Below are 13358 nucleotides of genomic sequence, written 5' to 3'. Positions count from 1 at the left end.
GAGCTCACAGTCTTGTTGAGATGTGATTTATAATGATTAATCCATTCAAGAATATTGGATTTCTCCAAAAGCTACTGTAGGGAAAAAGATAATTATCCAAAGTCTTTAAACCTGTTACCCACTTTAATTGATTTAATTAGATAAAATTCATAGAACTGTAATGTTGGAAGGGGCCCAGAAGGCATTTATTCCTGTTTTTTCTCTTTGCCTTCAGGCCATGCTACACTCAAATTATCCCCCAAACTCTTGCACTTCAGAAGAGCAGTGTGTCAAAGAACTACAGCCCATTCAGGTAAAACTTTGCATTCAGTGAACATCCTCAGGGTAAACAATGTAGACTTATTGCAAGAATTGACATGCATGGCTACAAAGTATTGTTCTGAAAGACACATGCACACTTGAAATGGAATCCCCATAAGTTATACTATTGAGGTTGTGTTAAATGCACATAGTAAATACAGAATGCAAAATTAACGTGGCTGCAATATAAAGACCCTTAGAGAATTTTTTCAATTTCCAGAAAAAAAATATTTCTCAGCACTTGTCAAATCCTGTTTTGCTGTAGCACAGAGACATACCTTCTGTTTAGTTGGCATTTTTGCATCATGCCAGCCAGTCAACAACATGGTTGAAGCATCTGCTGTATGCATATCTTAAATGATCCCAAGAAGGCTTTGGTTGAGTGTCAGAAAAGGAGCTGGAGGTGGAGTCACAGGACCTAGGCACAGATGCTTACTTGCTGTATGGCCAGTCTGAGCCTCACTTTCCCCTGTCAACAATACTAATTTCATAGGATTATTGTGGGGATTTTATGAGTTAAGGAATATGAAGTTAGTTTGTAAATTGTACAATGCATGCCTCACCTGCCTTTTATAAATGGAACTTTGTTCTCATGATCATAGATTTGTGGAGATGTAAGGACTAATAGAAATCCTTTAACCCAGACCAACCAAGTTACTATGTCACTTGCTAGTATAAGAGCACTCAGTATCTCCCCCTTACACCCAGGATACAGTCTAAGCCTCTGGACAGAGTTCCTGAGGCCACTTATCGTGGGGTTCCTGTCAAGGTCATCAACATCATTTTGTCCCCACTCCTTTGTGAACCACAATGCATTTATCCAGCATCCAAAATAGTCAAAACATATCCTCAGACTCCTCTGACTATAATGTCCACCCATTTCCCCTCTTCCTCGCCTGAACATTCTTCCAGCATTCTCTTATGCCTCTCTCAGTCCCCAGTTCATAGAAGTTGCTCTTCTTCAAGTTCCCATCAGATCTGTGAAGGCAGAGACCTCATCTGTGTTTGTCTTTTCATTATTTCCCCAAGGTCTGAAATGGTGTTGACACATAGGCATCCAACAAATATTTGTTGGTTGAACAGGTAGATGTTCACGTAGTCTTTCTTATGCTCTGTATTACATAAGAGTCTTAAGTTTAAGATACAGAAACCCTATTCCAACTGGCTAACATGAACATGGGAACCTCTTGGTGCATATAACCTAGAGGTCCAGGGTAAATGGCTTTAGGCATGGCAGAGTCCAGGGACTCCAAGTATGTCATCAGGAATCCATTTCTCTTTCTTGATACTGTTTTGTCTCTATGGCTTCATTTTTCAGTTGTGAGCATGGGGACCAGATAGAGTTTGTTCTATTGGAACCATATGGACTCAAAGGGGGAGGGATGGAATGAACTAGAGAAAAATGACAATAGATGATGGCTGAGCAAAAATAATAGATGTCCTTCCCTATACCTGGCAATGGGCCCTTGAGTACATGGGCTTCTCTCATCTCTGTATGTCTAGTATCTCTTCCAGAGCCTGGTGTATAGTAGGTGCTCAGGAATGTTTGCAAATGAATAGATGTGTGATTTATTTTCTTTTGCTTCTAGGAAGGAGCTTCTTTAAGCCCATAAAGACAGATGGTTATATATAAACTGCCTTCTGCCTCATCCTCTCTTTTGCTCTTTTTTTACCTGTTGGCAGGATCCGACGTCTACCTTCTTCCAGTTTGGAGCGTCCATCCAGCAACAAGCCACAGTCATGCTGAAGATCATGCAGGACTATGACTGGCATGTCTTCTCGCTGGTGACCACCATCTTCCCTGGTTACAGGGACTTCATCAGCTTCATCAAGACCACAGTAGACAATAGCTTTGTGGGCTGGGACATGCAGAACGTGATCACACTGGACACTTCCTTTGAGGATGCAAAGACCCAGGTCCAGTTGAAGAAGATCCACTCTTCTGTCATTTTGCTCTACTGTTCCAAAGATGAGGCCGTCCTCATCCTGAGTGAGGCCCGCTCTCTTGGCCTCACCGGGTATGATTTCTTCTGGATTGTCCCCAGCTTAGTGTCCGGGAACACGGAGCTCATCCCCAAAGAGTTTCCATCAGGACTTATTTCAGTCTCCTATGATGATTGGGACTACAGCCTGGAGGCGAGAGTGAGGGACGGTCTTGGGATTCTAGCTACTGCTGCGTCTTCCATGTTGGAGAAGTTCTCCTACATCCCCGAGGCCAAGGCCAGCTGCTACGGGCAGATGGAGAAACCAGAGGCCCCGCTGCACACTCTGCACCAGTAAGAGAGGGCTCTTTGTCTTCCCAAGTGGGATCAGAGTTTCGTTGTTGTTGATGTTTGTTCGTATATATACTCACTGATGAAAATATGCACTGAAAATGGAGAATGGTGTGTGTGTACTTACGAGATTTTTATTTTGTTTGACTCTGCTCCCCTCTCCCCTCTTTCTCTCTTCTCATCTCCTTTGTTTGTAAAAGAAGTAACATTGTACTTTGTTTTCTTCAACTTACATTTTCTTACTCCACAAAATGTATCTTGGAAACCTACATTTGGAATCTATCTATCCATCCATCTATCTCTTATCTATCTATAGCTATATCTAAAGTATATCCCAAGTATATCTATATTCTCTGTAACTCACAAAAATTTGAACCTAGACAAGTCTGACTCCAGAGCCCACATCACGTTCCTCAAAATGGATATGTCGTGACTTATTTATCCAAACTGTATAGTGATATAAATTTAACTTTTCTCCTAGATTTTTTCCATTAGAAGCTAAACTGCAGTGATAATCATTTTACTTGACTCTTTATGCAAACTTGTAAGTACTTTTCTATGGTTGATTTTAAGAGTGGGATTTTGGGGTCATAACGTGTGCACATTTTAAAATTTAAGTATCTATTGCCAAATTGCCTTCCAAAGTAACTATATCAATTTACAGGCACACCGACAGTTTGCGAAATTACCCAACTTCACACATTCTCACCAACATGTTACACTTTGGGAAAGCTGCCCACACTGGTGCCCCTGCTCTCTATTTGACTTTGTATCTGAATTTCTTTCCTTCTTATATCCTAAGTACTTTTTCATTGGAAATCTTGGCAAACATCACTCTTAAAGCTGCATTATGTCCCATCATGTGGATGCACCCTAATTTATTTAAATACTCTCATCGTGGTGGACATTTAAGTTAAATTTTATGTTTCTGAGAAGTGTCATTGTTCCTTGTGGCCCATCATTATGGTTCAGCTGTTGAGATTTAGAATTATCACTCCTACACCCAGGTTGCATGTTTTTGCCTGATGTTCACTGATTTTATCCACACTTCATTCCTCAGATAAAGAGCAGTGTAGTGCTGTGATTAAAGAACTAGGCTCTGGAGTTATACTTGTCTATGTTCAAATCTTGCCTCATTCACTTTTTGTATGACTTGGACCATTATTTTACCTTTCTGAGCTTTGGTGTTTATTGCAAAGTGGTGATAATAGCACCTATTTTCTAGGTATTGGTTCTCAAACTTCAGGATACATATGAATCTCTGGGAAGGCTTTTTAAAACACAAATTTCTGGGCCCCAAACACAGAGTTTCTAATACAGTAGTAGATCTGGGGTTGCCTGCTTCCCCCACCCCCAGATTTGCAATTCTAACAAGTTCATCGGTGATGCTGATGTTGCTGGTCTGGGGACCATGCTTTGAGAACCAATGTTTTAGAGATTGTGCATATTAAATGAGGTGATACATAAAAATTCTGCTTAGCACAATGCCTAGCATCTAGTAATTATCTGATAAATCTTTAGAGTAATCAGTGAAGTTTTTCGTCATCAGAAATTACAGTCAGCAGAACATGTTGGGTTATTGTCAGTGGAGTACTATTTCACTCTAAAATGTCTCTGGATGGCTTTAGGACTTTGAATCTGCTACAGTTCAGAGGCTACCTCTGAACTGGGGCTCTGTGTGTGTGTGATGGAGTACACAGAGTATACTTATTTACAATTAACATACATCTGAAAGACGAACCCTTGAATTAAGAAATCATGCTCCTTTGATGTGCTCCTTGGACATGTTCCTTTCCCCTCTCCTCTTCCTCTCTTTAATGATCCTACTTCTACATTGCCACTTTCAGCATTTTAAATAATTGTCCCAATACCAGGAAGGAACTGAGATAAATTAGCATTAGATAGGGACCTCTTATGAAGGTGGGATTGCTGCCAGCCCGAAGACAAGGGCTGGGCTAATGAATTCTTACTCCCTATAATAAGATGTGCCTTGCAGCTGGAATATTCAGAAATGTATAATTTTGATGGAAACATAACTCAATTTTTAGGGCAATTGAAATATAATATATACAGGAAAGGGAATTTGAGACGGATAATTGGCAAGACACTTAGAGCCCTTTCCAGTGACCACCCTGGATTCCGTTCTTAAAAAAAACAAAAGTGCTGCTGTGAAATGCTGTTGTGTCATTTCCAGAAGTTATGACTTTAAATGCAGCAATTTTGTAAATGGTATTTCAGCCCCAGAGAAGCAATACTTCAAGTATGGTAAGTCATCATCTGCTGGGTGGTGTTTAATAAAACATGTCACCATCCATGGAGTGCTGGTGGTACGCACCCAGTGTGTGGGTTTGGATAACCACACCAGAAATCTCTCCTTGCCACACTTTTCCACCACCACAGTGTTCCTGACACCCACCCCAGGGAAGAGTGGAACCTGCCAGTCTGCCCTTGTCTGGAGTTGGAGAAAGGCCCAAAGAAGGCGGTTTAAGAAAAAGAAAAAAAAAAAGGAGTAAAGGCACTATATCTTTCTATCCTCTTTCCATCATTCTATCCAACAGACCCTGTGCTAGGTCCTGGAATGCATAGGTACGTTAAGATATAACATCTGTCCTCAAAGACCATACAGTTTGGTGAGGATGTGGGAAATTTGTCTAAAGACAAACTCAGGTAACAAGAATTCCTTTTTTTTAACACTGAAAAAAAAGAATAGTATAGAAAAGTTCAGTATCTGATCAAATATTCACCACCAAGAACAAAGGTTAATGTGTCATGCTTGTTTCAACATTATAAAAGAAATAAAACATTAATAATACTATAGACACTCTAATTATACCTCTCGACGGTCCCACTTTTCTCCCCTTCTGTCCCAGGGAGGGAAAACAGTGATGAGTTGGGTATGTATAGTACATAGTGCTATAGCACATAGTACATAGTTCTTTTTAATGCACACAAATAGTATCTAATGTGTTAGAATTTCCTTTTCCCCAACCTAATGTTTCCAAGATTGCTCTATGAAGACAATATCATTCCAGCATATTCAACTTAGTTGCTGTTTTGTATTCTGTTGCATATGTGTTCTGTCTTTTATGTAATCATTCCCCTTTGATGAACATTTAGCTTGTTGACCATCAGGGATCTTCTTCAATCTGGATAGCTGAAGGCAGAAAACAGATATGCCTGCAACCTGAGTTAGACCCATCAGCTTGTTCAATGGAAGCCCAGGACTCCAGAGTTAAGGGTTTTTCACTTCCTACTTTATAACATCACTTCATCTTCATCTGGGTAAAAAGAAGCCTTACTTTGCAAGGTGTGTGGTAAATGAATATCTCTCATTATTCCACCTATGTAGTAGGGAAAATGCAAATAGCTTCAGAAGAGGTTCAGGTGAATTCATACCTAATGGTTTCATAATAAGTTATTGAGGGGATCCAAGCTCTACCTTTGCCTGGTTGTAAACACCACCTCGGGGTTAGTTAGACATGTCACTTGGTGGTCCTCATGGACATTAGTCACGGTCTTATACACAGAGCTTGTGCAGTTAGGGTGTTGTAGCAATGACTTAGTGCTCACGGTGCCTAGTGTGTACAAGTGACTGTTTCCCAGGAATGGTGTGTTCATGATCTTTTCATGGGCCTGTTTTTGCCCCTGGGCTTTCAGAAAAAAAAAAGTAGGGGATAGGGAGAAGTTATGTTTAATATTCCTGGTTTTACAGAAGACACTTTGAAAAGAGCAGTCAGCATTTTCTAAATTTCGAAAATAGCTCAGCCATGTTATGTAACCACCTTCTTGCTACTGCAACGTTATTAAACATCTGTTCCTTCACCAAGCACAGAGCACATCACTGGTAACTCCCAGAATAGTAAAGGTAAACCATTACCTGTGTTGTTGGTGTGGAACCAAGGCTGTTCTGTCCAGTTCTGTCCCAAGATTCTGTCCAGTTCATTAGGGAGGGGGTCCCCTGAGAGGCATTATGGCACTAGAACCAGGCTGCCTGGGTTCAAATCCCTGATCTGCACTTTTCTACATCCAAGACTCTGGCTGAGTCACTTAACTCCTTCATGTCTGCTCCCTCAAGGGTAATATGGGGGTAAGAAAAGTATTTGCCTCTGAGGCCAATGCCTGGCATATATTAAAGCAACACATAAATGGTTATTATTTTTGATAAAACGTAGATATACAATTATGAGTGAAATAAGTGTATCTGTATGCAATAGCCCACGATACTACCATTTTTTCATTCCACAAGAATGTATTTAGTGCTGTCTGTATTGCAGGCACCAGCTATCTGTAGGTGGAGAGACACAGAAAGACCGCCATATGAATGTTGGGTAAGGCAGGACTGCCCTTTGTCTCTTGTCTGCTCTGAGGTTTGGGGGCCAGTGGTATATCCCACAGTAGAGGCCCAGCTTACCAGGTTGAAGGTATAGGAGAAAAGAAAATACCCTAATGGTAAAGCACAGCACCTAAGGAGAAGAAGAGCAGGATCTTGGATGACTCAATGCTCTATAAATATTTTCCAAGCTTCCTTTTGGTGGCATTTAGTCTTTCCTCTGGTGCTTAAAGCTCTAGCCATTAATGTATATGTTTGCACTTGGTTCAAACATATAGACCCAGATGAAGTTCATACCACATTTTAGGACTGTGATTGTGTACGTTTGTGTTTTTCATCTTCCACATTGAAGGGGACACATTTTACATTTATTGAGAAGGAGGTCATAGAAGGGAGAAGGTAGATGTTTTTCAGACTTAAAATCTTCTTGCCAAAGGATTACCCTGGATGAATATGGCCAGTGGGAAGAGGGACAGTATGGCATGGAGAAAAGTTCATGGACTAGGTAGTTTAACAGACTTGATTATAAATTTACTGCATACTTGCCAAGTGTGAGTTACTAGCCATTCTGAAACCAGGGTTTTTTTAAAGTGTGTGTGTGTGTGAGTGAGAGAGAGAGAGAGAGAGATCTCCTTGTCGTAGCAGAATTATGAAAACGTGAAACACTTAGCATGGTGCCTGGCATGTAGTAAGCATTTCACAAATAACTGTCAAGTCATTATCACCATTTTATTATTATTATTATTATTATTATTGTTATTATTGTTATTATGGTCATGATCGTTATCATTATTATTACTTTAATTTATACTTGTTATACTGCAAACTATACACAAGATAGGGAAGTGAGACATGGATGTGTATTTCAATTTTATTTTTTAACGACTGAAATATGACTCTATGTCCTGTGGCTCCCATTTTTGTTAGGGGAGTAGGACATGAAGTAATTACTGCATTAGAAGCCAAATTGAAGTGCTCAAGTAGATCTATAGCACAGACAAGTGGGAAAAGAACATCTTCCCCTGGTAGAGTTATGAATTAGTACAGAAGGAAATTTATTTAGCCTTAATTGAAGATACCTGGCTTGACCACTTATGTGTTTTACATTAACTCTAATTTATAAAGTCTGGCTTTTTGTTTTAAGAAGCAACAGCATTGTAAATTATTACATCCACAGGAAGAAAAATGGAAGGAAAACATATAAGTGAGAAAGAGCTTAACACACTTCCAAGTTACACTGATACTTTTTACAATCTTTGTTTCTAAAATAACCATAGGAAAAGTTCCTGGTTTAATGACCCATGAGGAGACTATACTAAACCTGGTTGGCATATTTTTATTTGATAATCAGAATTATCACTGTTGATTTCTTTCTTAATGCCAGTAAGAGAGCCTGCTCAATTAATTCTCTGAACTTGACTGGAGATTACCATACGCCTGACAAACATTCATTTCTGGCAAAGACATCAGGCACCCTAGGGGCCAAACTGTCCTGTGGGCCTGTGCTGTAAATCTGATTGGGAACCTGGACTCAGGAGTGGGGGAAAAGGCTGAGCTTCAAAGTAAGTCAACAAGAGATGTGTTATGAGGGAATCCAGGGGCATGTGCCAAATTGAAAACACAAAGCATGTTTTGTGAGGCTATCTGACTTTGTGCGATGTGGATTTAGACAATGTTGTGTTCAAACTCTCTTATTATCTGGGTTATCCTGGAAAAGTTGCTTAACTTCTCTGAGCTTCCGTTTTCTTGATTATAAACAGAGAACATTCCAACCATAGGGGATTATGGGGACAATTAAATGCATGGAATATACTGAGCACCTAGAATATAGTTGGCATTCTACGGATGTTAATTCTCCTTCCCTGGACGAGATGCACAGCTTGATCCTGATGGACTTATGAGATAAGGGCTGGATCCCCGATGTTAAGCCTGAGAGCTAAGTCAACAGCCTCTCTTCAGCTTCATCTCCTGGAGCACGATCCTCCCTTTTTTTTGGCTGGAGGTCAAAAGTACCGTATGCCAACCCTGCAATGCAAGTCAATCATTCCCACTTGGCATCCCATGAATAGCTCGACAAATGGTGGAAACCCAGTGCTGGCAACTTGAAAGGACCAGGAGTTGGCTGTGCCTTTACCTTGAAGGAAAGGTGCTTTGGGTTGTTTAGGGGTCACACATAAAGCATAAATATTGTTCAAATTTGTCTTAAGGCAGATGTAAGTCTTTAGATTTTGGAACCAAACTGCCTAGGAAAAACAAAAATAAAACAAAACAAAAAAATGCAGGTCTATCTTCTCCAGGGTTGTATACTTGAGAAGTTTTTGTTCTGAAACCTGGTAATTTGCTGTTATATGCTAATTATTTGCTGCAACTCTCTTCCATGAAAAGATAGAATAAATAAAAGTGCCATCTTCATTACTCTGATGCCTGTTGACAGAGTGCATGTTGGGGGTGGGAAGTCTTAATATGTAAGCATTGGGACCAGTTAGGATCCCATGGCACAAGTTTAGGAGAGAGAAGGTGGTGACTTGGATTAGAATAATGGCTATGGAGTCAGAGAGAAGTGATCTTAATGTATATTTGGAGGGTAAAATTAGCAAGACTTGATGGATAAATATGAGGTGATAAGAGATAAAATAATCAATAATTTTTCACTTGTACAGCTGAATAGAGGTTGGTGCCTTTACTAAACAAAAGAAACTAGGGAAGAAACTTGGGGGGACAGGGAGTCAGAAACAACATCTAATTTTAGACATGTTAAATTAGATATACTTTTGAGATATCCAAGTGAAAATCTCAAGTAGGCAATTGGAGAGAAGAGTCTGATCTCAGACTGAAAACCCAATACACAGGGTTTGAGCTTAATGGTGGCAGTTAAAGCCCCAAGATTGGATAAGATCATCTAGGGGAGAATGAAGAATCAGAAGAGAGTCTGGGTTCAAACCATTAGAAACTTCAACATCAATTGCTAAATAATCCCCAAGGGAAAGGAGAATATTGGAGAGAAAGAGTTGGGCCATGAATTCCAGCTGCCTTTACACACATGGGGACTCTCTATTCCCAATTTTGATTTTGTTTTGGAGCCTGGTGGTTGTCCATCCAGTGTCTGCTATATGCTAGACATTGTGGTAGGTACTATGAACTTTCCAGAGATACATAATTTATGGCCATTGCTAATCTATTTGGGTTTAGTGCAACTGCATTGAGTTAAATAACTATACCAGCAGTTTTAACTAATAAATAGAGAAAATAAAATTTATCACGTGATAAACTAGCAGGTAAATCATTCCAGCAGTGAATCCTTTGAGTTGCAGAAAACCAGTATCATACTGGGCTTTAACCATGACACAAATGGCGAGCCAAGCTTTGGATCTGGAGAGAGGAAGAGGTGATAGTTCAAGCAGGGGAAAAAAACGCACCTTTGTTTCATTCTGAATGATTTGGGAAATATCTAACGTCACACAACGTGACAAAGTTAAAAATCCTTTCTACCGAAAGGGAGGAGCATGTGTCAGAGTGTGAAGGGGCAGGTGGTCAGGTCTGGTTCATTTGCAAGCTGACCTTGGTTTGCTTTCCTGGAAGAGTATGTGTCTATGTACCTCCTTATATGCAGGACAGAAGCTCTCCTCGTCATCCCTTTCAGGTGGGAGCTAGAAAGCTAAAATAGGCCTCTCCACCTGTTCTCTGTTTTTGTCCCCTTGCTCCTCTGCTTCTCTCTTCCCTTGCTTTCATGTGGATATTGCCTGCCTGCAGGTGTGACTGAGCCCCCAGCCAGGCTCCTCGTGCCTCAAAGTCTGGCATGGAGCCCAGGGATGGATGACTCACTGTCCAACTTGGTGGTGCTAGCTGTGTTCTGCGTGGGCATGGGAGGCCAGCCACATTTTTATATAGGCCCCAAAGTTTGGTGAATGAACTGGCAGATCTGCTGATGTCTAGTGTACTGCTGTCCAAATCCTCACAGCCAGTTTCCTGAGGATTTGCTTTATTTGGTTAAGTCCTGGCCGAACACACGGAATAAACACACACTGCTCAGTTTCCCACATGATAGAGAATAGATCTCCTGAGACACTTACTCATTTCCTTTTTATTTCCATCACTATTAATAAAAGGAAGTTTAAAAAAGAATTTAATGAATGCATCATTACGTGTGTGGGGAAGTGGGGAAACTTTGAAATTCATGTTACACTATGTAATCATATACTTTTTGAAATATGATGTAATGGAAACGTTAAAATACTGTAATGATAAAACCTACCATGTATTGACTGCCTCCTATTTGCCCATTAGTTTGAATACATTATCTTTAATCCTTAGGTGTGAGTTAGGATGTTTTTGCTACAGGTAACAATCAACTTAATTCAAAGTTATGTGATTTAATCATTTTATGTAACAGAAATTCTAGAGGTAGCATGGACTTTGGGTGTAGTATGATCAAGGTTCTGGTTCTTTTCCTTATATTTTTTTGACTCTGCAGTTTGGGGAGTGTGATCTTTCCTCTCTAACTGGCTTCTGTTAGGTTGGCGAGACAAAGGGATTAAAAGACTTTGAGCCAAATGCTTGTCACCTTAGGGAGTTTATTTTTAGTAAAGTTGGTGGGGAGACTGAAAGATTTAGTTTTTGCCCTTGCATAGACTAATTAAGGATTTTATACGGTTTGAATTAAGGGAAGGGGTTGGGTCACTATTTTGAGCATTTAACATTTTGTAACAGCTTTGTGGGTTTTTTGTTTTGCACAGAATCCGGTTTTTTTTAGAAGGCACTTTGCTTAAGAGAAAGGGAGGGGGCAGGGGGCAGGAAGTGGTTAATATGGCTGTACTTATGCTAAGCTGATTGTGAGGCCTAATAGCTTCGTCATTAACTCAAGTTTGCTGTTAGCAACACCTGCAGTGACTTCTGTGTTTATGACCAAATGAGTTCATGTGTCCATCTTTGGGCCAGTAACAATAATTTTGAAAATGCCATGTACTGACTGGCTTAATTCTCAACTCCTGACCCATTCATTGAGAAGGCAAGTGGGATTTGGTAAAATCAAACCAGACCTACTCTTGAAGCTGGGAAAGGGGTAAGATTCCCCCAGCATCCATGAATTCTTATGGGAGGCATGAAGTCTCAACAAAATATGAGTTCTGTTTGGAATAAAGGAAAGATAAATGAATGCTGGATAGACATCAAAGAAGAAAAAATTAGTGAACACAAAGACAAAGCAATTGAAACTACCCAAAATAAAACTCATAGAGAAAATACAATTCAAAAATATCAATAAATCTTCAGTGAGGGTCTTAATATATGTGTAATTGGAGTGGGATAGAAAGAACATTTGAAAAATTAGTGGACTGAAAATTTTCCAAGTTTAATGAAAACTATAAACCCACAGTTCATGAAACTCAATAATCCTGAGAATGAGAAATCGATAATAATTGATTTCCTCAAAATCAGTGTTAAAGATATATGTTAAAAAGATATATCATAGTTAAAAGCTGCCAGAAGAAAAAAGAAACGTTGTGCATAGAAGGACAAAAAAAATGACAGCAGATTTCTCATCAAAAACAATACAAGTTAAAAGAAAGTGAATAAGTATCTTTGAAGTGCTGAAAGAAAAAAAAATTGTTAACCTATTTTGTGAACGGTGAAAATATCTTTCCAAACTGAAATTTAATGAAGACTTTTTAGACATATATTAATTGCAAGAATTCATCATGAGCAGATCTACAGTATAAGAAGTATTAAAGAAAGTTCTTCAGAGAGAAGGAAAGTAATACCAAAAAGGGATATAGACAACACAAATGAAAAAAAAAAAAAAAAAAAAAACACCAGAAATGAAAACCACATGATTAAGTACATAAGTGTTTTTGAACAATTAAGTTACTTTAAAAGATAAATGACTTTTTAAACAAAAACACCAACAGTGTAGTTTGGGTTTGTCAACAATAGCACAAAGGTTGGGAGCAGAGAAATGGAAGTATACCATTTAAAAAGAAACAGCCCAGGCTCAGAAAGAGAAATGCTCCATGTCCTCACTCATAAGTGGGAGCTCAATTAATAAATAAACAAATAAATAATAAAGAGAGAGAGAGAGAGAGAAAGAGAGAAAAACAACAATCACAATAATATGTTGCACTTTTAGAAGGAAAGAACAGAACTGTGCTTACTAGAAGTGGAAAGGAGCCGGGGAAGAGGGAGGGGATTAATGAGAAATTAATGAGAAATTGGTTAACAGACACAATGAATGATTACATATTGTAATGGTGAATAAGCTAACTATCCTGATTTGACCATCACATATTGCACACAACTATTGACAGTCAACTTTGTACCCCACAAATATATATAATCAATTATGCTTCAATTTAAAAAAATATATGTATAAAAATGTATTATTTCATACATGAAGTAGTATAACATCACTTGAAGATAATTATGATAAATTTAAAGTACATATTATAAATGCTAAATAAATC

At 39.1% G+C, this 13358-nt stretch overlaps 1 protein-coding gene across 2 annotated transcripts in view; it reads left to right on the top strand.

Annotated features, from left to right (window-relative positions):
* Positions 1–13358, top strand: part of GRIN2A (glutamate ionotropic receptor NMDA type subunit 2A) — a 393456-nt gene that overhangs the window by 233791 nt on the left and 146307 nt on the right. For both annotated transcript variants that reach the window (XM_063100338.1, XM_063100339.1), the window contains exon 2: positions 1984–2576. In XM_063100338.1, coding sequence (XP_062956408.1) covers positions 1984–2576 — 593 coding nt within the window. The remainder of the gene's footprint in view (positions 1–1983; positions 2577–13358) is intronic.

The sequence above is a fragment of the Cynocephalus volans genome, chromosome 6 (assembly GCF_027409185.1).
Source record: "Cynocephalus volans isolate mCynVol1 chromosome 6, mCynVol1.pri, whole genome shotgun sequence".
NCBI classification, from domain to species: domain Eukaryota; kingdom Metazoa; phylum Chordata; class Mammalia; order Dermoptera; family Cynocephalidae; genus Cynocephalus; species Cynocephalus volans.
This window is presented reverse-complemented; position numbering and strand designations above follow the sequence as displayed.